This window comes from Typha latifolia, chromosome 5 (assembly GCF_019914945.1).
Source record: "Typha latifolia isolate L0001 chromosome 5, TyphaL0001v2, whole genome shotgun sequence".
Lineage (NCBI taxonomy): Eukaryota > Viridiplantae > Streptophyta > Magnoliopsida > Poales > Typhaceae > Typha > Typha latifolia.
The window spans coordinates 11835887-11863275 of record NC_133090.1 but is presented as its reverse complement, the minus strand read 5'-3'; the positions used below and the strand labels follow the sequence as shown (position 1 = coordinate 11863275).

General features: G+C 36.2%; 6 protein-coding genes across 6 annotated transcripts; 1 reads left to right on the top strand and 5 right to left on the bottom strand.

Moving 5' to 3' along the window:
* Positions 1-600: 600 nt before the first annotated feature.
* LOC140787997 (putative receptor protein kinase ZmPK1) lies at positions 601-3343 on the top strand. The gene has a single exon (XM_073137072.1). The coding sequence runs from the start codon at positions 743-745 to the stop codon at positions 3155-3157; it is 2415 nt and encodes an 804-aa protein (XP_072993173.1). The 5' UTR covers positions 601-742; the 3' UTR covers positions 3158-3343.
* A 2870-nt stretch (positions 3344-6213) lies between these two features.
* LOC140789155 (mannose-specific lectin-like) lies at positions 6214-6702 on the bottom strand. Its single transcript, XM_073138762.1, has one exon. The coding sequence runs from the start codon at positions 6700-6702 to the stop codon at positions 6214-6216; it is 489 nt and encodes a 162-aa protein (XP_072994863.1).
* A 6140-nt stretch (positions 6703-12842) lies between these two features.
* Positions 12843-13358, bottom strand: LOC140789154 (mannose-specific lectin-like). The gene has a single exon (XM_073138761.1). The coding sequence runs from the start codon at positions 13356-13358 to the stop codon at positions 12843-12845; it is 516 nt and encodes a 171-aa protein (XP_072994862.1).
* A 4819-nt stretch (positions 13359-18177) lies between these two features.
* Positions 18178-18693, bottom strand: LOC140789153 (mannose-specific lectin-like). The gene has a single exon (XM_073138760.1). It carries the CDS (start codon positions 18691-18693, stop codon positions 18178-18180), a length of 516 nt encoding a protein of 171 aa, XP_072994861.1.
* A 3128-nt stretch (positions 18694-21821) lies between these two features.
* On the bottom strand, positions 21822-22495 carry LOC140789921 (mannose-specific lectin-like). The gene has a single exon (XM_073139829.1). The coding sequence runs from the start codon at positions 22460-22462 to the stop codon at positions 21947-21949; it is 516 nt and encodes a 171-aa protein (XP_072995930.1). The 5' UTR covers positions 22463-22495; the 3' UTR covers positions 21822-21946.
* A 4032-nt stretch (positions 22496-26527) lies between these two features.
* On the bottom strand, positions 26528-27336 carry LOC140788777 (mannose-specific lectin-like). The gene has a single exon (XM_073138225.1). The coding sequence runs from the start codon at positions 27169-27171 to the stop codon at positions 26668-26670; it is 504 nt and encodes a 167-aa protein (XP_072994326.1). The 5' UTR covers positions 27172-27336; the 3' UTR covers positions 26528-26667.
* Positions 27337-27389: the final 53 nt, after the last annotated feature.

The following is a 27389-nucleotide window of genomic DNA, read 5'->3' as shown; positions in this document are numbered from 1 at the left end:
TCAAAGTCGTTATGCTGGCCGTTAAAATATATTAAACTAACATATCTATTCAATGTCATTATATCGTTATGTCATCATCCCTTGTATGAATTCATTGAATCTTAACCATTTTAAACATTCTAGAAAATTTTCTTTCTTCTGAGAGCCAAAAGACGTCAAAGTTTGGAGCAAAAGAAGTAGTTGGATGATTTGGACGGAATCTAAGTGGGAGATTTGATTACATATCAGCTATCATAAGACAGAGAATTAAATACATCTCACCCCCAATGTATTTTAGACCACAAAAAAAAAAAATTTAAAGAATTATCAGCTAAACTTTGTTTTATATCATTACACCTATATGAACTTTTAACCAAGTCATAAAATAAGTATTAAACTTTCTGTGTGAGTTTTTTTATTTAGGACAGTGTTAATGGTTTGAGCCAAAATCATTTTATTCATCTGAACATTTCTCTTTATATCACTATCTACCGTGAACTTTCCATCTGAATACATAATTACAGAATAGAATCAAGGTCGTTTAAATTTATTCTGTCATAATTATTAATAGCAGTTCAATTAAAAGCTTAAAATGTCCAATGGCTTCCAAATAACTTGGGAGCAGAGTATTGGTTGACAAGCCAATCATAGGACGCCAAGCACACTGTTATAAATCCAAGACTTTCATCTTTTAATCTTTCTCATCCTACTCCTCTAACAACAACAACAACAACAACAACAACAACAACAACAACAACAAAGTATGAGAAATCCATCTCCTTCCACCACTTTGATCATCATCATCATCATCATCTCCACCCCTTTCTCCTATTCACAAGATCACAGCTCTCTGCTAAGAGGCCACTCCCTCTCAGTAGAGGATAACTCCAGCACTCTAATCTCCTCAACTGCCTCATTCTCTTGTGGCTTCTACGAAGTTGGCAAGAATGCTTTCACCTTCTCAATCTGGTTCACCCACTCGGCTCACAGAACCGTCGCCTGGACAGCGAACCGCGACAGCCCGGTGAACGGCCGGCGATCGAGGATCGAATTCTGCATAGATGGCGGTATCCTCCTAAGAGACTTCAACGGCACCGTTGTGTGGAAATCCAACACTAGCTCGACGTCGGCCAACCGCATGCAACTCCTCGACAACGGTAACCTCGTCGTGACCGGCGACGACAGGGGAATTCTCTGGCAGAGCTTCGATTCTCCTACGGATACTCTCCTTCCATCGCAGCTGATAACTAAGGAGAAGAGGCTGGTATCGGCCTCCGCCATCGGATTGCTCTCGTCCGGCGACTACATCTTCTACTTCGACAATGATAACGTGCTAAGGCTAATGTACGACGGCCCTGATGTGACTAGTATCTACTGGCCTAATCCATTCAACAAAGTGTGGGACAACAATAGGACAGCGTACAATAGTAGCAGGATTGGAGTTCTTGATGAGTTGGGTCACTTCGTCGCAAGTGATCAGTTGGAATTCTGCGCTTCTGATCTGGGTCATGGGATTATGAGAAGGTTGACATTGGATTACGATGGCAACCTTCGATTGTATAGCTTGGACGAGTCGAGTGGGAGTTGGTCGATCTCATGGGTCGCAGTTCCGGGGCAATGCAACGTTCATGGTGTTTGTGGGAGATATGGGTTATGCGAGTATATGCCAGAGCTCAAGTGCTCTTGTCCTCCTGGGTTCGAAATCAACGACCCAAGTGATTGGAGCAAAGGTTGCAAGCGTAGATTCGAGTTGACTTGTGGTAGTTCCGAGAAAGTGTGGTTTTTTCCTCTTCCGAGCCATGATTTCTGGGGGTTTGATCTGAATTTCACTGCATCGCTAACTTTCGAGCAGTGCAAGAAGATCTGCATAGATGACTGCGCATGCGAGGCTTTTGGATACAAGAAGGGGAGTGGGAAATGCTACCCGAAGACATCGCTCTTCAACGGAAAGATCTCCCCAGACGCAGGTAACGACATCTACTTGAAGCTCCCCAAGACGAAGACATTGGCGGAAATCTCAGCCGACGCCAAGAAGGCGCGCGATCATGTCTGCAACGCCACCGCGCTGGCCGCCGTGGTTTACTCCTCGGATACGCTTTCCAGAACAAACAGGAAGGTCAGGTGGGCCTACTTCGGTTCGTTCCTCGCGACCATCTTCGCGATAGAAGTCCTCTTCTTCACAATCGGGTGGTGTTTCCTTTCCAGGATGGAGAGGAAACCAGAGGAAAGGGGTGAGGGTTACAACGCGATATCGAGCCAATTCCGGAGATTTCGTTATAAAGAGCTGGAGAAGGCCACTGGCCGGTTCAAGGACGAGCTGGGAGGGGGTGGATCAGGGAGTGTTTACAAGGGAGTGTTGGATGATGACAGAGTAGTGGCAGTGAAAAAGTTGGAGGATGTGAGCAAGGGAGAGGCAGAATTCCAAGCTGAGCTCAGTGTTATAGGAAGAATCTATCACATGAATCTGGTCAGGATGTGGGGATTTTGCTCGGAAACATCGCACAGGCTGTTGGTCTATGAGTACGTGCAGAATGGCTCATTGGATAGGCACCTGTTCGATAGCCATGGCATGGATTGCTCACTTGGATGGGACCAGAGGTACAAGATAGCAGTAGGGGTGGCCAAGGGATTGGCCTATCTCCACCACGAGTGCTCAGAGTGGGTCATCCATTGTGATGTGAAGCCTGAGAACATTCTACTGGACGAGGACTTTGAGCCCAAGATCACAGACTTCGGATTGGTGAAGCTCTTCAACAGAGGTGGCCCTGGTCATCAAGTCTTGTCGCGAGCCCAGGGGACGAGAGGTTACATTGCTCCAGAATGGGCTTCTAGTCTTCCGATCACTGCTAAAGTTGATGTCTATAGCTACGGTGTTCTGCTCCTTGAATTGGTGAGGGGATTACGAGTGTCGGATTGGGATGCAGATGAGGAGAATGTGGAGATGGTCTTCAGAAGGTTGGTTGGCAATCTCAAGGAGAAGATTAGGAGTGGACACAGATCTTGGGTCGCGGACTTCGTCGATCTGAGATTGAACGGGGAGTTCAGCTGCTCGCAAGCGGTGGCCGTGCTAGAGGTGGCGGTCGGTTGCGTCGAGGAGGATCGCAGTCGAAGGCCCAACATGGATCATGTTTACCAGATGCTCATCTCATCTGAAGTTGCAGACTGTTCTTCTGCATGAGATTGTGCTCTAAGTTGGAATGAAGGTTTCTTGTCGATGATTTTGCTAATGTACATATCATGTACTAATAAAAGTTACCTAAGCCACTAGTGTATTATTTTGCATGTAAAAATTTAACCCTTCTGCATCTTTATATTATGTAACTATGAATGTTTATGACTGAAGTGCATAACCTTGTTTCGATCTTGCTGATCTCTGCACTTCATCTCTTTATATTCTCATGGAAGATAGATAAAGATTAGAGTGTTTCAGACGATCGATATAATATATGGTTGATTTAGCAACATGTACATCATCTGCAATATAGTTATTGATACATAGGCAGAGAATGATTACTTGTTTTACGAACAAACGATATTAGATTAGCAAGATATGATATTTATAGAGAAATTCAAAGTTCATATTTACGTGATGACTCTCGAAAGAGTAATCTAGCTTATACTGTGTCACCTAACTTCTCTTCTCTTCATCTTCATCTTCACACTCAAACCAATTAAAAGCATTAAAATTTTTTCGTTATGTCATCTCCTACCCGTACGTTCCTAGTCGTTTCCTTTTCTTCTTCCCTAATAATTATTGAATCGCTAGTTAGCTATGATAGTGCTATATTACTTCTCAATAGGCATAATAGTTAAAGAGTAAAGATTTATAAAGCTTGTGTAGTAGTAAAATTTATAGCAATTATTGTGTAACTTATAGACCCTCAACGTTCGCAGGTGTTCCAAGTGGAAATACTCCCAGCTCTTGTGATCATATCAACTAAAACTAAATGACAACGACAGTCATGCTAATTACCACCCGGTGAAGGAATAGGTGAGTAATGCTCTCGCCGGTAAGCAAACATTTCTCAAATAATACAAGGCCCCCACTAACCGACTATAGTAGAGTTGGTATATATTTTCCTCGTGATCAAATATTTGATTCTGACTCCAAACAATATTATGAAGAAAATTATTGAATAATTTGGTGGCTTAGCTTAACGGCTCGACAGTGCAATTGATTGCTCAATAGTGCGATTGACTTGAAAGAGCAGCTCGGCAGCACGACGGCTTGGAGTAAGCCTTGACATTTGATTCGGAGCAATTGTGTTTAACGATGCACATGACTTGAAGCCTAGATTATATAGCTTACTATATTGGCTAAAAGCTTAGTGGATCCTAGCGTTTTATCTAACCCATATCTAATCTTCAGACTCATAAATAATAAAAATATATTATTATTATTATTATTATTATTATTATTATTATTATTATTATTATTATTATTATTATACAAGGCTACTCAAAGCCCCAAACAGATTGCATTGAAATCTGGCTTGGAAAGTAAGGCTCCTCGTAATTTTCCCCACATATATTCTAGCAAACATTTAATTACAATCATAATCTTTGTTTTTGTCCAATATCTTTCTGAGAATTGTTTACAGATAAATATGAAATAGAACTAAATAAAGACAAGACATGCACATCTCACTTACAGGGAGAGGAGCCTGTCACATATTGTTCAGCGTGACAAACGGTCACACTTGTGACCTATGAGCAGGTAAGCTGTAAGCATCATCATAAGACAGTTCATAGTTGTTGGTTAATCCTATTTATTCCATACAATAATTCCAGCAACAATTACAACTTCAATCAAAGACGACTGAGAAAAATATGAAATGAATAAAATAATCTACCAGCAAAACCAAACAATTGTCATGCCAACGTAAGCTAGGTTATTTGCACTAGTGCTCATGAGCCAGTGTCCATGTGGTCAGGAACTAGTGGTTATGAGTTTATTTTTCCCATCCCTCGCCGTTGGAACTAGTATTTAAATGAATTTTTCATTGGAGTATCTAATCTATATCTCAGAGAAGGCTATTCTCTTTGTGTAATCTATGATTTGTTGAAATTAATTTTAATTAATTACAACATATATAGGCTTATATGTGATATAAATATATATTAAATAATAGACTGTCAAATATCTAATAAGACTCGTTATGAAGTGATCAAATTAAGTATTATATTAGGTTCAATATGCTTCATGAGGAGTGGGGCTTTTAATGTGTGGAATGTGTATCAATAATTTTTTGATTTAGTGATGGTCTAAATTATATAAAGTTGTTTGAAAATAATACAATTATACTATTAGTCCTGGGGAACACAATTAAATATAACAATGTTCTATAAATAAGAAAATACTGAAATATAGTCAAGTTCTAAATTTAGACCTGTTAAGGATCCAATAAGAAAAATAGGCTACAAATCAACTCTTTTCTATCTTCTGAAGAGGCACCTGTTAAAAGAGAAGAGGAAGCGATCTATCTCCCTCTCTTCGAATTCCGATCCTCTCCCTACTTCCGTCTCTCTATCTCTCTCTTATAAATAAAGATTGATCTTGAGTAATTTGAGATGAGATTTTCTGTCAAGAACTTGCTATTCAAGTATCCTTTCTTGTAAAGAAGAAGTTTGTCATTGCCGTCTCTTTTGCTCTCTCCATTAGATTTGATAGGGATTATTTAGAGATCTAACATTGTGTCTCTCTCGAAGATCATAGCTATAGACTAAGGTAATTTAGAATAAAAATTTAGAGCTTCACTAGAGGATCATAGTAAATCTAGGATTTATGAATTATGGTATGATTATGTATGAATTAAAATCTTGGGAACTCATACAAAAAATCTATATAAATGTCCTATTAGTTATGAAAGTATTATGTCTATGATGCCAAGGAAACAAAAAAAAGATTACTACTAAATGAATGCTTCTGATTATATGTAAACTAATAAAAATTAGTACATACATATATGCGTGCAGGAGGTCTAGTCTCCGAATTCTTTGCAAATTTCATCTGTTAGACCCTACTCAAGAGTGAGAATTTTGTCTCAAGATGCGTGTCGTAGCTAGAACTATAACAAAGGAGGCAAATAAATCTTACAGTACTCTTAAGAAGCTTAAGCTTGAGAGTGCTCAGATTGTAGTAATTAACGAGAGAAATTAACTTGCACTTGGTAACCTTATTATATTGTCAGTATATACCAACATCGGCATAGATGTAAACATACATACATACATTCATTCATCCTTATCAATTCTTTTCCCCTTGGCAATAGTTTTGATCACTTCTCCAGCAGCAGCAGCAGCAACTGCAGCTCTTGCGGCATTGCTTGCAGTAGCCCAAATTGCATCACCGTAGATTACTACGTTACGATCCGGTTGGAGGACGAGGACATAGTACCCTTCGCCGCCCTTATAACTGTTGCTTGCCCAAACAGCACGGTTAACGACGTCGTAGATCACGAGGTTGCCGTCGCTTTGCAGCGCAAGTCGGCAACCGGAGCCTTGACCGTAGGTCCCGGAAGACCAGACGGCGTTGCCGTTGTCGTACAAGACTAGATTGCAATCGGCTTGCATGATAAGTCCATAGCTTCCGTATGTGAGGGACTGCTCTGGATAGAGGCTGCTGCCGGAGTACAGGATGTTGTCGGCCACGCAAGGCGGCGGGAGAAGGCCGAGGAGGGCCGGAAGGATGAGAAGGATGGCGAGGGGGAGCGGAGTTGACATCGTTGTGGTTCGTTCCTATATGAATCACGTAGCAGTGTGACCTTTTAGATTAGATATAGAGAGGCCATGTATTTATAGGGGAAGCAGAAAGGATTTTCTTATTTTGAAGAGGAAATTAGGAATAACATCTATAATTAAAGCATCTTTTTTTTTTCACTATTTATGAATTCTTTGAGATTTAGTTTTGGATACGTATGAGATTTGGTGTTTGGATGCGATATTAATATTTTAAAGACCTATGTTAATCTTAGTTTATTAGAAATTAGTGTTTTAGTCTGTCGCAAGTTGTTTTGGAAGCTTAATTTAGTTCTATAATTAAGTTAATTTGAGAATCAAATTAAATTATATTTATCTATAAAACAGTAGAATATAAAATGCACCAAAAAAATAAAAAAAATCAATCACCATCAGTTGTCTCAAAATTTTATTTATCTATATTAATTGTAGTATAAATAATCGATTGTCTCAAAATTTGAAGTTGCTAGTTAGCATACCAACAATGCATATTATTATATGTCATGAAGGATTAGGATATCGATAATAACATCAAAAAAAAAAAATTATATTGCAAACTTAACTGCCCTATGAAAAATTGTAAGACCATCATGTCATCACTTCGGAGTAGTCTATATAAGGAATTCTTAGTATTGAAAGTACAGAATGCCTCCAGAGTGAAGTCATAAGTACCTGAATTATTTTAAACTATTAAGTGATCTTTAAATATCAACCAGTATTATCACTTCAAGAGCTGAGACTTTTTGGAAAAACTACAATATCTATGACACAATCTAAGTTTGTAAATGTTCTCTATTTGTTCATATGATTTTACTAGTCTTATCCAATATATCTCCCATATAATTCGCCAAAAAGACCTCCGTTTTATCTTATCGTCCAACATCTTATGGAAACTAATTGCCAGTGTGACTACTGTTAAAATTAAATTACTCAGCCGTGTAAAAGTTAAACAAGAATAGCACAAAGAGAGGGAAAGTCATGAACATCTTGCTTGTCAACAAACTTGATTCACATATTCGATGTGGCATTACTAACATTGCCATGCAAGTAATGTTGGATATTATTATTGATTACATTATATGAACCCCAGATTTGTAAGGCCCATATTTGAAACTTACAAGTATAGAGTTAGCACCGTTAGCTTGTTGAACTATGAGGCTGGCCTCTCCCACTTTCCATGTCAATAAATGATCTGTCGATGTTCGCTTTCACTCACCCAGGACTAAAATGTTTATATATATTTATTGAGATGATAAAATTACTTTAGTGCTATAATAAGTTAATATTTGTTTAATATTATTTTGACATAAATCATTGGGCGTATTGACTCAACTAATGCCGCATGTGCATTTTAGCCTCTTAATTATATATATATATATAATTGATATTAACAACGTAAAATTTTAGAGCAATTAATTCAATATTTCTATCTCATTTAGCTCTTTTGGCTTTCTATAGTTGACATGTCATCTATCCTAATATATTTAGAACTCATCATAATATTGCTTTCATGATCTTCGTCGTTGCTAAGCCTCGTCTTCATCTTCTCCGGCAAGTCAACCGATCGTAAGAAGCAATAAGATTGCCATGCAACACCACCAAGCCTCATTCACGAAGCCCGTTTCTTCCACTACAGCCTTACTATATTTTGCAAACATTTTACACTTGCAAACACAAACTCATCGTATCAGCCGGGCATTCTTCCCAGCCTCTAATATAGAGGAGGTAGTATCTAAGAATCCATAGAATCAGCTAGAATGATCTCAGGATCCAAATAGGCATGTTTAACATATGTTGCTACCATCTCGTTTTGGACCTCAGTTTCCTTTGATGTTTGGAAACTTGCTCCCTTGATGTTTGTTTCTAGCGTATCTTATAATTAATTTCGAGTGCCTTGTTTAACTAAGGGAGGCATCCCCCCTCGCCTCGGCTTCTACTGCTACCATTTTTGTGCTTTTGTATTATCTTTCTATGTCCTTTGAGTTTGATATAATGGTCCTAGAAGACATTTTCCTTCCATATCTTTTTACACATTCTTCCTTATTAGTTTTTACGGTAACTTCTCTAAATATTCAATGCTAATATCTTCGATAGAAAGTATACGAGAGAAGAGAAAGAAAATTAGGAGAAAAAAGTTTTTATAACCTCTCCTATAATCTTGGGGTGGACTAATTAAACAGTTCCATATGTCACCGCTTACTTTCCATGCATTACTTCTTGCATAATTATTAGATTATTATTAATTAATTTTTTATATTTTTAAAATTCAATTTATTTAAGTTTGTTTCCTCTAACCTAATTCTAAGTTTCTATTATCTAATGGAGAATAATTTGTCTTAGTTAATTAAATCAAAAGCATATAAAATATATTTCTTCTCTTCTCCTTATTTGTCATTCAACAACATCAATAAGTAAGTTTCTCACCTACAATATTTCTCCTTAGAAAAAGATAAAACTAGAAAGACATCCATGCAAAAAAAAAAAAAAAAAAAAAAAGATTTTTGAATGTTATTCACATAAATACAAATTTTGGAGAAGTATACAAGAAAATAAATAGCTTTGAGAGGCATTCAACCTATGCAATTCCTTATATTGAATTTATGTGAACAAGCATTGTCATTCCGAGTGCTGGATAACTTTTATCAAACCTAATCCATTCAAAGGTTCTTCACCTACTGGTTGCCATTGTATGTGGCTATGCGAGTTGGATAGAGAGAGGCCTTGTACTTATAGGAAATATTTTACATACACAAGAACGTGTGTATATGGTAAGGTTTGGATGATCCTGAAGTAGAGTGGGGTCGTCTTCTTAAATGAGTAAGATAGATGGATGAGTCGATTATTGTACTAAATTGGGTCCACCACGTCTATGGATATATATGTACATCTGCAGCTGTTAATTGAGCTCAATTTCATGCTTGATGTGCATTTTATAAAAGGTAAATCTATAGTATCCTTATTTTTATCATTTTTGGTACATTAATTATTAGAATATAAAAATATTTTAAAATTATAATAGCTTAAATAATTTGATTTAGCCTTTGAATTATTATTATTTTGCACATACACTCTTTATTTTTTTTATTACCCATATACGTTCCTCGATTATAAAAAAATATTCATATATACCTACTTAAATTTAAAATAATAATAATAATGTGAAACACTAAAACCAAAACAAAAAGTCTAGCGGAAAGAGTGTATTATAAAAAAAATAAGTTTAGTGAGTAAATATAGAAAATAGTAAGAGTTTATGAAGTGTAAATAAAAAGCTGTTCTTCTTTCTTTTAGGAGCTTGATCTATGATGTTAGTAATACCATAAAATAGATTTAGGTGGCGTTTGACTATAAATCATCAATAAGGGATTTAAATTAATCTATTTGTGAAAAAAAAGAAGTAAAACTTTAATGAAAGATAGCATCACGAGTTAGGAATCTTTAGGCTTTAATTTCACGTAAATTTGAGATCATGGTGAAAAAAATAAAATTGAAATACTGAATAAAAAATCAAAACTTAATATATTTATAAATATCTGACGTGACCGCAATCGTCAGAGTGTGACAAATGGCAAGAGCAATGATAGTTGGCCATAGGATAAGATGACTTGTGGCCATAGGATAAGATGACTTGTGGAGGAAAATACTGATTAAAATTTAAAAGTTTAAAATTGTTCTATAATTAAAATATTTTCTCTTTAAAAATAAAGATGATTTAACCGTTAGGATAAAACATAATAATAATTTAGCTGCAAAAATCGAGTGAGAGAGAGAGAGAGAGAGTATCATCCAAATATTAGAGGAAAACGAGACAGTCGTGGGACCACTGAATCGATCTCCTGAATGCATGCAAATTTAACAGCGTGCGAATATGTTTCGCTGTCAGAGAATCAGATCCAGTTTTGAAATTAATGTTTGGATTTATTGTTGTGGAAAAATCAACCAATGAATTGAACGCGTCTCTTCTTATCGTCTGGGAATCTTCCGTACTGCATAGCAGTACATGAATGCCTTTTTTTTTTTACATATATAAATCGGCTTCTTATTATTAAGTAGCATGCATTGTTGAGATAAAAATATATGTCCAAATGGCCTGCACATCGATCATATATTATCCTACAACTTCTACATCAATTCCAAAGCATACAGGCTGCGAGAAGGAACTCACCTAATTAAAGTAGATTTAAATAGAGTCGGGCAAGTATGCTCATTTGATGACACGACCAAATGATCTAATAGATTCGGCCCCACACCAAATCGTAATCTATTTTGCCATAGCTAGCAAACCATCTCAATAGTTCCAAACTTTCCAATTATTTTGCAAGAAATACTCTTTTTTGTACTCATCTTTTGCTTCTGCCTTTAATTTTTCTGGAGCAAAATGCCTACGAGTCCGGACCTCTATTAATTCCAATGAAATTTGTACAAGTTTAATATACCCCAAAAAGGGGGAGATAAAGTGCTGAGCTACGATCGAGTCATGCAAATATTGTAAGAAGGCCTAAAACGGATATAGAGGGTTTCACGTAACAAGACAATCTAAATGAGGTCGTAGGCCAAAGTATCTGATGTCCAGCAGCTCAGTTACGACCATCGTAAATCCAAACACGCACAACTCTATGTGCTCAAAATCTATTAATCACGTAAGCAAGAATCATATAATCTCACATCTTAAGAACTTAAAAGAGCTAAACTGAGCAAGCTACGGCGAAGAAAGTAAACGAGACCGATTTTGTAGAGTATGACATCAGATCTGATTTTATGCAACAAAGCACAGAGAAAGAGAAGCTACCTTACTCCTTCGAAATTGTAACTCGTCCCCAGGAATTCTTGGAGCTGATGGAAATAATAATATCTTTTTTCCTTCACCTTTTACTCTAATAAAACGTTCTTGTCACTTTAATTTCTAGTTATGTTAAAGAAAACCACCTCCTTTGTTGTCGATCAGAATATTCCTATCTTAGTTTCAACTAAAAGTAATAAATACTCTTCTTTGAAGCTAATGTAATTGCGATGTAATCATCTAGCAGAGAATTAACGCAAAGGTTCATCCTGCCAACCGCATATATACATACATATATAAGCAGTTATATCGTACATTTAATACTATCATGCATGCAAAGACCTTTACATATATAACCGTTGGCTAAACTAAACATTTGCATTTAGACAGACCAAGTCACTGTTCTATGTACGATCTTCTCTGTTGCTTTTACTATAAGTATTAATTTGATATTTTTTAAAATATAGAAGGTAAAGCCATTTTGAATATAAGTATAATATGATAAAAAATATTTAACAGTAAACAATATTATTAGTTTTTAATAACTTAAATTTTTAGAGAAGTTAAATGCATGAGTTGACATGGATTAAAAATCAGATATTAAGATCAAATCCAGTTATACTATCTGCTCCTCAATGCAGTTAACAGCGTGCCAATATGTTTGTTGTCAGAAAATCACTATAGATGTGAATCAAATCCATTTTGATCAAATGTTAGGATATTGTTGTCGATAAAACAATAATGCGTGTCTTTTCCTATAGGATGGGAATCTTTCTGTGCCACACGATACATGATATATGTTGTTATTTTATTTATTTATGTATAAATAGGCTTCCTCTTTTCTAATTTTCTTTTAAGAAATAATTTGATTTAGACCATTGAATCATCCATATGCACTCTTTAAAACTTTTATTATCCATATAAGCTACTCTAAATTAAGAAAAATATTTACATATACCTATTTAAACTAAAATGTAAGTAACTACACCAAGATCTAAAATTTAAAAAAAAAATTGAAAGGGTGTACGTAGTAAAAAACTTTCAACAAATGTATATAAAAGAACGATGATAGTTTAGTAATACTATAAAAATATTGAATATGGTATTAATTATAATAGATTTAGGTAGTGTTTGGTCAGTAAAGGATCTCTAATTTATGGAGAGGGGTCCTTAGTTTTCAACAAATTAACCAACAAATGTTAGTTTTTAGACAAAGATAGTTAAGAAATATTGTAGACAAATCGAATTGAGCACAGTAAAGAAGATTAACTAGATTAACATACTCGCGCCTAATAGCACTTATTTATAGTCTTAAAACATCCACTCATCACAGCATCATTCTAAATTAGACTACCATGCCGATCTTCCTACTGTTCACTTCTGCTACAGCATCTACAACCACAACAGGTGCTGTTGAGTTCTCAAATATAACAACATCAACAGTCCCTCTAAAATTCGTGCCAGTGGTCCATAATGCACCTCCGTAGATCACCACATTTCTATCTTTCCGGAGCACAAGGACATAGTCCCCATCACGCCTATTGGTGCGACTAGCCCACTTAGCGTGGTTTCCGGCGTCGTAGATGACGAGATTGCCGTCTCTCTGCATGTCGAGCCGGCAGCCGGAGCCAAAGCCATACGTCCGCGATTCCCAAATGGGATTGCCAGAATCATACAACACTAGATTGCAATCCATTTGCAAGGAGAAGCTGTAGTTTTCCTCCGTGAGGGATTGGCCTGGGTAAAGGCTGCTGCCTGAGTATAGGACATTGTTGGCCGACCAAGCCGGTGCAAGGAGGGCGAGGATGGCCGCAAGGATAAGGAGAGAGGAGAGGGAGAGTGGAGTAGTAATGGTTGCCATTATGTTGTGGTTATGCAAACTTGCATTGAGAGGCCTTGTATTTATAGAGGGAGGAAGGAGTTTTTACCTTGGCACGTGCATTAATTGTAAAGATTTGGGAGGATAGAACTTGGGATGATATTAATTTTATAAACTTGTTGGGTTGAGCTAAGCTATGCTACAGCATATTAATATATATCATAAAACTAAATAGATATACTAATTTGAACCGAGCTCGATCAAGCTGAGTTTAACTTAGCTCAATTATTATTTCAAGACAAAAAAGATCGAGCTCAAGAGCTATCTTTAACAGCACTATATCACCATCTGTGATATTAATTAACAAATAGATGGATGGCTCAATTATTGCAGTGAGGTGTGACCTACCATTCCTGTGAACTAGCACACATATGCGACAAAGGATGATTTGGATTAATTAAATAGTGAAAATTGTCGCAATAATTGAGCAAAAGAGTGGAAAACAAGACTGTCGTGGCGCCACATAATCGATCTGCTGATCAATGCATGCAAAATTATCATCATACCAATATGTTCTTTGTCAGAAAATCATTTTAGAACAAAGCAATGAGGGCGAATATGTCCAATTACACCAAAATGGTGACATATAGGTATGAATTTATTCCTTCTTACCTTGGTTATATTCTTAGACTTTTGATTTATCTGATTGTGAACGACATTTGTGATATTCATTTTTTTTACCGGAGGTCTAGCCTCAATTTTACGTTCTAGCACATACTTTTCTTGTCCACCTGCAGTCACAAAAATTGTCTTTGCATTAGATGAATTTTATTTATTACCAATATCATATTTTTCGTTTCCGTGGACTTGAGCATTTAAAACTTAATCCAACTTCGACTTCCCTTTTATAGCGTGATTTGCTTCATTAAATAGTCTTTTTCTTTCTCAGTTGTTGTGCATTTGATCAATAATTCATCCATCTCCTTTCTTAGTCTTGAGAAATTGAAGAGACTCCTCTTGTCTCTCTTCTACTTTTAGTTTCTTTTACCTTATCTATGAGTTTGAGGTTGGATTTTTTCAGTTTGTAAGCATCCTTATACAGTTCTTCATAGGCCTTCTGTAGGTCCATCTACGGTCACAAAAATTGTCTTTGCGTTAGATGAACTTCCTTTATTACCAATATCATATTTTTCGTTTCCATGGACTTGAGCATTTAAAACTTAATCCAACTTTGACTTCCCTTTTAATAACGTGATTTGCTTCAGTAAATGGTCATTTTCTTTCTCAATTGCTGTGTTTTTATCAACAATTCATCCATCTCCTTTCTTAGTCTGGAAAAATTGAACATTCATCCATCCTTATACAGTTCTTCATAGGCATTCTGTAGGTCCATATCACTGTCCGAGGCAAAATCGCGCAAATCCTGCTCACTTGTGCCCAAGACTCAAGAATCAAAATCATGATTAGATAACAAAATAGATGGTAAAGATAACAAAATTATTGCTTTTAGTTTGAAAATTATCATCATCTGTATTGTCAAAATCATCCCAAGTAGTTTTCATAGCTTCGTTACTTTTGCGTTTTCTATGATTAGCACATTCATTTACAATATGATCAAACCTTTTACATTCATAACAACCCACCCCTCACTATTGGCTTTTCCATTTTGTTTGACACTATTGATTTGAATGGTTGAAGTATTTCTCTTCTGCTTCTCTAGACCCACATCACCGTGACGGATCCTTTCCTTTTCGTCTACCAAATCAGAAACTGAAGGCTTCTGCATTGGCCATCCCAGTGTCTCCAACTGCTTTGGTGAACCCTCTGAGCTACTTTGTTCTTCATAAAGGTTTTGGGAGTAGTTTGACTACTATTAGCTCTTTTGGAACTTTTGAGGAAACTATCGAATTTTTTCACAAATAAGACCATCATCTCCGGATCAAAATCACACTCTTTCTCACTAACTTCTTCATTGATCTTGAACGTAGATAGAGCAATCCTGTTAATTTTTCTAGGTTGATGAATAGAGGACTCATAAGTTTGGAGATTTCCAACAAGTTGTTCAACTCGAAGGGTATCAACATCATTACTTTCCTCTATAGCATTGACCTTAGCTTGAAACCGTTCCAGAAGGGACCTAAGAATTTTTCTGACCACTTTGCTCTCTGGTATCCTCTCACCTAGATTGAAAGTTGAATTCACCGGATCACTCAACTTGGAAATCATCAAAACACTCATTCTCTTCCATCCTAAGATTTTTAAAGGTGGTGGTTAAACTTTACATCATAAACACTTGCGTAATTGAAATGGAAAGCTATAGAGGCGGTAATTAATTAGATGGACCACTACTATCTCCTAATAAATAGAATTATTCTCCGATATAACAACACTAGCAGTCCCCTAATATTTGTGCCAAGTGGCCCAAATTTCACCCCCTAGATCATCACATTGTATGTGGCTATGCGAGTTGCATAGAGAGAGGCCTTGCATTGAGTAATTTGAAGTCTCAAAAAGAACTTCAACTTACCTATCATGCTCATCTCAAAATAACTGTGCATGAGATCTACAAACTCCTTAGCTAAAAATTGACTCGTTGCCCTGAAGAAAATAGCATCAACATATATTTGTGTCACAACTAAACTCTTGTTCAATTATATCAGCAGTGGATTCATCAATAATAACATTAGCAGATTCCATAATAGTAGAAGTGTCAAGATTAAATACTTTGTAGGCTAGGATATTATTAGAATACCCTAAGAATATGCCATCACTACTTCTAGTGTCAAATTTAGTCAAATGTTCTCGATTACGCAAGATATAGAATTTACTATCAAAAATTCAAAAAATATTTAACACTAGGTTTCTTACCTTTGCAGATTCCATATGCAGTCATTTTGGTACCTAGTCTTACATAAACACGATTTATCACATGTACCGCTGTATTGACCGCCTTTGCCCAAAATCTTTGTGTAACATTTTTAGCGTGAAGTATAACCCTAGTAATTTCATGCACAACTTGGTTCTTTCTTTCCACAATCCCATTCTGTTGTGGAGTTATAAGAGCTGAAAATTCATGCTGAATACCAAAAGAATCGCAAACTATGGAAAAAATTTTATTTTCAAATTTTCTACCATGATCAGAACGAATCCTAACTAGAGTAGTAGATTTTTTATTCTGCAAATTTAAGCATAGTGATTTAAAAACTTCAAAGGTTTTAGACTTCTCACGTAAAAAAACAACCCAGGTATAACTGGAGTAATCATCGACCATTAAGAATATATAGCGTTTACCTCTAAGACTTTCCATTTTTGTTAGACCCATCAAGTCCATGTGAACTAATTGTAGCACACAGTTAGTGGTAGCTGCATTTACCTTCTTGTGTGAGATCCTGATTTGTTTTCTAATTTGACACGAACCGCACTCTTTTTTGACATTTCTTTCATCTTAGGTATTCCTCTTACTACTTCTTGTTTGGACAGAATAAATAATTCTTTGTGATTCACATGTCTAAGACATTAATGCCAAAGATCAGCAATGTCGAAAGAGACACTATTACATTTCAGTTTATGTGAATTTCAACAACATAGCAATTATTAGATGTTTTAGATCCATAACATATAACATTATCATCATGATCTAGAATATTACAATCATTTTTGGAGAATTTTATATAATAATCTTCATCACAAAATTGACTGATGCTCAGTAGATTTACTTTCAAGCCCTTAACATAAAGAACATTTTCAAGAATAAGAACCCCTGGACGAATTACCATCTCCGAATGTCACAACTCTCCATTCATGTTCTTCGTGATTAGAAAATAAGGAATTATCACCCAACATATGTCTAGAACACCATTGTCTAAATACCACAAATCAGAATTTAAAACTTTCAATGTTTTATGCACAACATAACATTTCAAATCACTTTTTTTTAACCCATATGGCCTTTGTTTTCATTCCATAAATAAAAGCACTTCTAGGTTTTCGTAAAAAATTGCAATGAGGTCGAATATGCCCTAGAATGCCACAATGAAAGCATGTCGAAACAAACCCTTTTCGACTCACAAAATAAAAGTAGTGAAATGGGGGTTCATTTTCTGATTCGGATCCGGATATGAATCCAGTACTTGATTAATATTCGCTCCATTTGCATATATTATTTTAAGCATTTGGTATTTTATAAATGACAGTAATTATTTGGGGTACTCCGACATTTATTAATGCCGGTAAATAAGTATTTCTATTTTTACCGACATTTATAAAATATCAAAAATTATAAATGATATATAAGATATTTTGCGAAATTTATAAATGTCGATATAACTTAGAAACTGCGGCATTTTATGCTTAATTAGTAGCATTTAAGAAAATGTTACTCAAACAGTACCTATGTCGGCCGCCAATAATAAATGCCGACAAAAGTTACTATTAGTGGTATTTGTTCGACTGTCGGAATAATAAATGCCACTATAAGTCAAATTTCTTGTAGTGAAGCTTTAAAATAAAAAAAAAGTTTTTGAAAGAGTGTACTAGGTAAAAAATTTCAGCAAGTGTATATAAAAAGCAATGATAGTTTAATAATATCATAAAAATATTAAACATGGAATTAATTATAATAGATTTAGGCAATGTTCAGCTATAAATTTAAAATAAATGATCTCTAATTTATAGACGAGGTGAGGTCCTTATTCTTCAACCAAGTTAACCAACAAATACTAGTTTTTAGACAAAGTAGTTAAGAAATATTTTAAACAAATCTAATTGAGCACAGTACAGAAGATTAATTAGAGTAACATACTCATGCTTAATAGCACTTATTTATAGTCTTAAAACATTCGCTCATCAGCATCATTCTAAATTAGACTGCCATTGGGATCTTCCTATTGTTCACTTCTGCTACAGCATCTACAACCACAACAGGAGCCGTTGAGTTCTTAGATATAACAACATCAACACTCCCTCTAATATCCGTGCCAGTGGACCATAATGCATCTCCATAGATCACGGCATTTCTATCTCTCTGGAGCACAAGGGCATAGTTCCCATTATCCCTATTGGTACCACTAGCCCACCTAACATTATCGACGGCGTCGTAAATGACGAGATTGCCGTCTCTCTGCATAACGAGCCGACAAGCGAAGGCGTGGATAGGCGTTTGTGAATCCCAAATGGGATTGCCATGATCATACAGCACTAGATTGCAATCTGTTTGCATGGAGAAGCGGTAATTTCCCTCCGTGAGAGATTCTCCTGTATAAAGGCTGCTGCCCGAGTATAGGATGTTGTAGGCCGAGCAAGCTGGTGCAAGGAGGGCGAGGATGGCCGCAAGGATGAGGAGGGATGAGAGGGGGAGTGAAGTAGTAATAGTTGCCATTGTGTTGTGGCTATGCGAAGTAGCATTGAGAGGCCTTGTATTTATAGAGGGAGGAGAGGAGTTTTTACCTTGGCACGTGCATTAATTGTATAAAGATTTGGGAAGATAGAACTTGGGATGATATTTATTTTATAAACTAGTTGGGGTTGAGCTAAGCTACGCTACAGCATATTAATATATATCATAAAACTAAATAGATATACTAATTTGAACCGAGCTCGATCAAGCAGAGTAAAAAAAAAAACGAGCTCAAGAGCTATCTTTAACAGCACTATATTACCGTCTGTGTTCTTAATTAACTCAATTATTGCAGTGAAGGGTGACCTACTATTCCCGTCAACTACCACACATATGCGACAAAGGATGATTTGAATTCAAATTGATACGGATGTACTAAAAATTTAATATATATATATATATTAAACAATTGATCCCAAATTAATCAGTTGTAAATTGTCGCATTAATTGAACAAGAGAGTGGAAAACAAGGCTGTCGTGGCGCCACTTTACATCAATCCATGCAAAATTATCAACGTGCCAATACGTTCTTTGTTAGAAAATCAGCGTAGGTGTGAATCACACCCATTTTGAAATGAAATGTTAGGATATTAATTGTTGTCGATAAACCATTCTATGAACGCCCGTCTCTTCTTATCCTTTGGGAATCTTTTGTACTACATACATGATACACGAGGTCTCTTTTTTTTTGCGTTTGTAAAATAGTGAGTGAAATTGACCCATGTGAGGTAGCATTTTTGAGATAAAATATCCAAATGGACTGCACATAGATCATATGTGAGGTAGAATTTGGGAATCTTTTGTACTACATACATGACACACGAAATCGCTTTTTTTTTTCGTTTGTAAAATATTGAAATTGACCCTCAAAAATAAAATATCCAAATGGACTGCACGTCGATCGTATATTATTATCCTACAACTTGTACATCAATTCCAAAGCATACACGTTGCAAGAAGGATTTCACGTGACACTACAGAATTTGCTGGTTACACCGACAGTCACAAAATATCACTAAAATTGTACAAAATATCACTTAATGTATAAAATTTTATCATGTAAGAAGGCTAAGCTATTATTTTTATAGTGGCATCTCCAATTGACATCATATTACTATGGCATCTTATTAAAAGCTCATTTGGTGCGACAACTATTTTTATATAAACTTCCCAAAATTTTTGTCCAAGTCTTTCCACTCCAACTAATATTGAGGGATTTTTACTATAAACCACTCCATATGCCACCGATAAGTGAGGTCTTCTAATTAATATTAAAATATTTTTTTCACCACTCTATATACGATTTATATTATTATTACACATGGTATAAATAAAATCAAGAACTTAAATTTGAATATTTATAGATTTACCTTGTTTGATTCTTCACGATCTTTTCTTGCCTTCTTAGTTGAAAGTATCAGTCAAAATTAAAAATTTATATATTTTAATTGAATAACAATTTGCTATATGAAGAAAATAAAAATACAAAAGTATCAACATATTATAAAACATATGTCAATTAGACAAACAATAAGCAATAAGGTATTGAAAGATATCTAAATCTACAAAATGTAAAATTAAAATAGAAAAGAGTATAACTCATTAATTTTATCACTTGATAAGATGAATTAGTATAACTAGATTTCGATGAATTATGTTCTTCTGCGCCTGATGCATTATGCACAGCATTAAAATTATGAAAACCCTATCATTATGGAAACATGCAATAAGTGACGGTCTAAAAAGAAACATAAATTATAAAGAGGTAGTTGTATAATACATGTTCACCATCAGGTGTGTCCCTTTGATCATTTTAAATCAATCTATTTTGAAATGCAATTATCATTGTCTTCAACTCCGCAAGCTCATCTTTCATATCAGTTTGCTTCTGAGTCATAACATTTAATTTTTCTCTCAATACACGATTTTGTTCATCTATTTTTTTTTTTAGACTTTGAGGCAATTCTCATGCATGCTGCTAATGAAGGTTTTGGTCCCCATATATCAGAAGGGGAGGGACCTAAACCTAAACCATGAACTTGACCATATTTTTCTTTTCCAAAAACTTAGGAGTATATATCACCTTGTATGATGTCATTTTCTTCGTTTTCTACTTATGCCTCAAGCTCGTCAATTTGATTCTACACAAAGTATAAATAGGGAAACTAAATATCAATAGATTTACCAAATTTATGAAAAATAAGATAACAACTTAAAACTCACAATTTTGTGAGTAGATTCTTCATCAATAAACTTCTTATTTTTACGAATATGAGTTATTTTAAAGATCTTAGCATGACTGGAAACAATTTCAATTCTACATCTCTATAGCTCAATTAGATTCATGTTACCATTAAAATATGTTAAGGACCGAACCGGTATGGGGATGGGTTGGTTATTTAGATTGAAGGGAGATTTTGATGGTAGTGAAAATAAAGGAGAAGAGATATGTGGATGGGGAATATTGGCGAATAGAGATGGAAATAGAATGAAGGGAAGAAGAGGTTGCTCCTAGAAGAAGTAGGGCCGCGACAGATAAGGAGAAAGGTCTAACCAATGAAGGTTAGGATTGATAAGAAGTTAGGAAAGAAGGAAGAAGAAGAGAAAGAGAGAGATAGGAGAAAAAAATATAATTTCATAACATAACTTAACTAGGGTGCACTCCACAATACTTAGAGGATACTCTTTGGACTCAAACAATAGATATAAAATCCTAAATCCTAATTTGCAAGCTGCGGTATTTTATGCATAATTAGTGGCATTTAAGAAAATATTACTCAAACATACCTATGTCGCTAGCCAATAATAAATGCCAACAAAAGTTACTACGCCGGAATAATAAATGACACTATAAGTTATAGTGAAGCTTTAAAATGAAAAAAAAAAAAAAAAAGTTTTTGCAACGGTGTCTGTGGTAAAAAAAATTTCAGCAAATGTATATAAAAAGCAATGATAGTTTAATAATATCATAAAAATATTGAACATGGAATTAATTATAATAGATTTAGGTAGTGTTTGGCTATAAATCGTAAATAAATGATCTCTAATTTATGGACAGGGTCATTCTTCAACCAAGTTAACCAACAAATGCTAGTTTTTAGACAAGGTAGTTAAGAAATATTGTAAACAAATCTAATTGAGCACAGTACAGAAGATTAATTAGATTAACATACTCGTGCCTAATAGCACTTATTTATAATCTTAAAACATCTGCTCATCACAGCATCATTCTAAATTAGACTACCATGGCGATCTTCCTATTGTTCACTTCTGCTATAGCATCTACAACCACAACAGGAGCAGTTGAGTTCTTAGATATAACAACATCAACAGTCCCTCTAATATTCGTGCCAGTGGACCATAATGCACCTCCGTAGATCACCACATTCCTATCTCTCTGGAGCACAAGGACATAGTTCCCATTACCCTTATTAGTGCCACTAGCCCACCTAGCATTGTTACTGGCATCGTAGATGACGAGATTGCCGTCTCTCTGCATGTCGAGCCGACAGCCGGAGCCGCGGCCAGACGTCTGCGAAGCCCAAATGGGATTGCCATAATCATACAACACTAGATTGCAATCCGTTTGCATGGAGAAGCGGTAGTTTCCCTCCGTGAGAGATTGGCCTGCGTAAAGGCTGCTGCCCGAGTATAGGATGTTGTCGGCTAAGCAAGCTGGTGCAAGGAGGGCGAGGATGGCCGCGAGGATGAGGTGGGAGGAGAGGGAGAGTGGAGTAGTAATAGTTGCCATTGTGTTGTGGCTATGCAAAGTTGCATTGAGAGGCCTTGTATTTATAGAGGGAGGAGAGGAGCTTTTACCTTTGGCACGTGCATTAATTGTATAACTATTTGGGAGGATAGAACTTGGGATGATATTTATTTTATAAACTAGTTGGGGTTGAGCTAAGCTATGCTACAGCATATTAATATATATCATAAAACTAAATAGATATACTAATTTGAACCGAGCTCGATCAAGCAGAGTCACAAAAAAAAAAAAATCGAGCTCAAGAGCTATCTTTAACAGCACTATATTATCGTCTGTGTTCTTAATTAGCTCAATTATTGCAGTGAGGTGTGACGTACTATTCCCGTCAACTACTACACATATGCGACAAAGAATGATTTGGATTCAAATTGATGCAGATGTACTAAAAATTTAATATATATATATATATATTTATCATGTACAATTGATCCCAAATTAATCAGTTGTAAATTGTCGCAATAATTGAACAAGAGAGTGGAAAACAAGGCTGTCGTGGCGCCACGTAATATCAATCCATGCAAAATTATCAACGTGCCAATATGTTCTTTGTTAGAAAATCAGCGTAGGTGTGAATCAGACCCATTTTGAAATGAAATGTTTGGATATTAATTGTTGTCCATAAACCAATCAATGAACGCCTGTCTCTTCTTATCCTTTGGGAATCTCTTTTGTACTACATACATGATACACGAGGTCTTTTTTTTTTGCGTTTGTAAAATAGTGAAATTGACCCATGTGAGGTAGCATTTTTGAGATAAAATATCCAAATTGACTGCACATCGATCGTATATTATTATCCTACAACTTCTACATCAATTCCAAAGCATATATGTTGCAAGAAGGAACTCAGTGACACCACATGAAATGCAGGCTATACCGGTAGTCATAAAATATCACTAAAAATGTACAAATATATGTTGCAATTCCTACATCAATTCCAAAGCATACATGTTGCAAGGAGGAACTCACACAATTAGAGTCGTTAGATATGCTCATCTGATGACACGACCAAATGATCTAAATCGTAATATGTTTTTGCCTAACAAACAATCTCGATAGTTCCAATCTTTCTAATTATTTTGCAAAAAATACTCTCTCCTTTTTATTCCTCTTCTTTTTTTTCTTAATCGAAAAGACTGTGAGTCTATGAGTCAAGAGCTTTAGTAGTTCCAATGATGAAATTGGTACAAGTTAATCATTTATAACTTAATAAAGAGAAAATATTGTAAGAAGCCCAAAAATGGACTTAGGGGATTTTACATTACAAAACACAATCTGATGACATTGTAGGCCAAAGGGCCCGATGTCCAGCGGCTCTGGCTCTGTTACAACCACTGTAAACAGTAAACATGCACAACATTGTTGGCACAAAGAGGAAGCTAGCTACAGTGACCACAGATACATATACTAGTTATAAGAGTGGCAAAGCAAGTCGTGAAAGTAAAGTAACAATAAACCCGGGATATAGGGGAAAATAAAAATCCACCTATCGTAAATATTCCAATGGAGAAGGCACCAAGATGTTCCTAAATCCTCAAATCATAGTTGAAACTTGAGACCACCGAAGAGGAAGGGTTTGAGCATGGGAAGAAGAGAATGTAGGCTAGAAAGTCACCGAGGATTAGAAAAGAAAAGGAGAGAGAGAGTAATATGGGAGGAGGAAAAGAAGCCAATTGGAAGAGAGGCCTCATAGGAAGAAAACGCTTTTCGGTGGGGGCAGGGGGGGAGAGGAAGAAGAGAATGTAGGCTGGGAAGCCACCGAGGATTAGAAAAGAAAAGGAGAGAGTAATATGGGAAGAGGAAAAGAAGCTAATTGGGAGAAAGGTCTCATAGGAAGAAAACGCTCTTCGGTGGAGGGCGGTATTCTTAGAGTATTCATTTCTTTCAACTAAGATAACCATCACTATAAAAAATTTGATTGATAATGCCACTAATAGTAACTTTCACCAGCATTTATTATTAGCTGACGGCACAGGTACTATTTGAGTGACATTTTCTTAAATGCCATTAATTATGCATAAAATATCGCAGTTTCTAAATTATACCGGCATTTATAAATATTGCAAAATACCTTATATGTCCTTTATAATTTTTGACATTTTATAAATGCCGGTAAAAATAGAAATAACCTATTTACCGGCATTAACAAATGTCGGAGTACCCCAAATAATTTCCAGAATTTTATAAATGCCTGTAAAATTAGAAATACCTATTTACCGGCAATAACAAATGCCGAGTACCCCAAATAATTACTGGCATTTATTAAATGCTAAATACTTAAAATAATATATGCAAATGGAGCGAATATTAGTCGAGTACCGGATTCATATCCGGATCCGAATCAGAAAATAAACCCCCATTTCACTTTGCTCATTACCGCCTCCTCCACAAAAAGCCCTAAAATCCCTAATCTCTCATTCCTCTCCTCCTCTTCTCCATTACTGCGTTCACTACTGCAACCGAGCTCGATCTCTTCTCCTCCTCTTCTCCATCAATGCGAGCTGAGTTCTTCATCGTCTTCCTCCTCCGTTGTGACTCGAGTCGCTGTCCCCCTCACCGTGGTCACCTCTCGTGTTTGGGAGCAACATTATTGTTGTTTGGAAGGAGAAATAACCTGGAGTTGCAGTGCCTTCATCGTTGAGGCTACTGCGATTGCAATGGAGTCATCTAATGGATAACTAGTGTAAGGTTCACCCTGCCAAGCAAATGAAACTCGATCGTGTCATGTTCGACACTCCTATTTAGCCCATCTGGAATTAAAATTGGGTGTCTTAGCCTACTATCAGATGAATAGAATGCATGTTATTTATTGGCAAAACAAGGCAAATTAATTAGACACCATTAGTAGGAGTTAGCTAGCCGTCCCCATGCTTCTCTGCACACTCTCGTAGGAATACTTACATGCTAATTAAATACACAAACCAACACAAGTTCAGTACTGCATGAATAGTAGCCAGAAGCCAATAAAAGATACACATTAATCTTCTCCAGTTTAAGTCCTTGGCAAACCATCATCGAGCTCAAACAAAGTCTAGCCAATAAGCCTCATCAGTTTCGGATAAGATTGGTTAGGGAAGATAAAATCATGGAAGATGCTAAATTAGAACGCTTAAGTTGGAATAGAGAAGTTGCTCCTATTCCTCCCCAGCTTCTTGATCTGGCCCACCACAGTGGGAGAGCAAACGGAGAACAGTATGAGAATAAAAAGACAATCCATTATTAATACATCATCACACAGGAGTTTTCTTAAAAGTTGAACAATAGTTTATGGTCGAAGATGAAGCAGCTAGCAGGAAAGAATACGTTCTCAATAGTAGTACAACTTAGCATCAGTTTTGTACTTTGTTCCCTCTTACCTTGTACTTCAAGATGAACCATATATGCTGAAAGATTAAGTACTGCCAATTCCAGTCCAAAAAGATACAAAGAGGAAGTGGACTTCTATAAGCATAAGGTGGTGACTGCTTGTAACATTGTCTTTTTATGACTTACGAACGTTGATGATAAGCATGCTCAATCTACCAATCACGTAAGCAAGAATCGTGTAATCCCTCACATCTAAAGAACTTACAGAAGCCAAATTAAGCAAGTTATAGCAAGGAAAGTAAAGGAGACCGATATTTTGTAGAGTTTGACATCACATCTGGATTTATGCAACAAGCACAGAGAAAGAGAAGCTACCAAGGCATCCACCTCCTTTGTTGTCATCAGAATATTGGTTATTCTCGGAATCTCCTATCTTAGTTTCAACTAAAAGTAATAAATACTCTTCTTTGAAGCTAATCTAATTGCAATGTAATCATCTAGCAGAGAATTAATGCAAAGGTTCATCCTGCCAAGTGCATATATACATACATATATAAGCTGTTATATCATACCTTTAATACTATCATGCAAGCAAAGACCTTTACATATATAACCGTTGGCTTAACAATTGTGTTTAGAGAGACCAATCCACTGTTTTATGTACGATGAGCTTAAACTTTTTAAAATATTAAAGATTAAGTCCACCGTTCTCTATCATCTTTAGTTTCTTGAGAAGAGTAGTTACGAAATAATATTTGCAGAAATATCTTTTTAAGCACAATACAGAACGTTAATTAGATTGACATACTCGCGCTTAACAGCGCTTATTACTCTTAATACATATCCACTCCTCACAACATCATTCCATGGTGATCTTCCCATTAATTCAGGCCTGCTGCAGCATCTGCAACCACAGCATGAGCAGTTGAGTTCTTAGATATTATAACAACATCAGCAGTTCCCCTAATATTTGTGCCCGTAGCCCAAATTGCACCCTTAGTTGCATAGATCACCGCATTCCTATCACTCTGGAGCACAAGGTAATAGCTCCCCTGACCTATGTTAGTGTTACTAGCCCACACAGGATTGTTATTGCGGTTGTAGATGACGAGGTTGCCGTCGCTCTGCATGTCGAGCCGGCACCCGGCGCCTTGGCCAGACGTCCCGGAAGCCCATACGGCTTTGCCACTGTCGTACAACACTAGATTGCAATCATTCTGAATGATAAAAGTGTAGCTTCCCTGTGTGAGGGATTCGCCTGCAGTAAGGGTGTTGCCCGAGAACAGGACGTTGGAGGCCGAGCAAGGTGCCGCGAGGAGGGCGAGGATGGCCAGAAGGATGGGGAGGGAGGCGAGGGAGAGTGGACAAGTACTACTGGTTGCCATTGTATATATGGTTGTCGATCGACTTATGCCAATTGCATTGATATCGGGGTACTTAAAAAGCCTTGTATTTATAGAGGGAGGAGAGGAGTTTTTACGTAGGATATGTGCACTTATCGTAAGATTTGGGAGGATAGAACTTGGATGATATTTCTTGAAGTAGATTAATTGCCGTCTAGCATGTTCTTAAATGAGTAAGCTAGAGGTGGACGCAACTATGT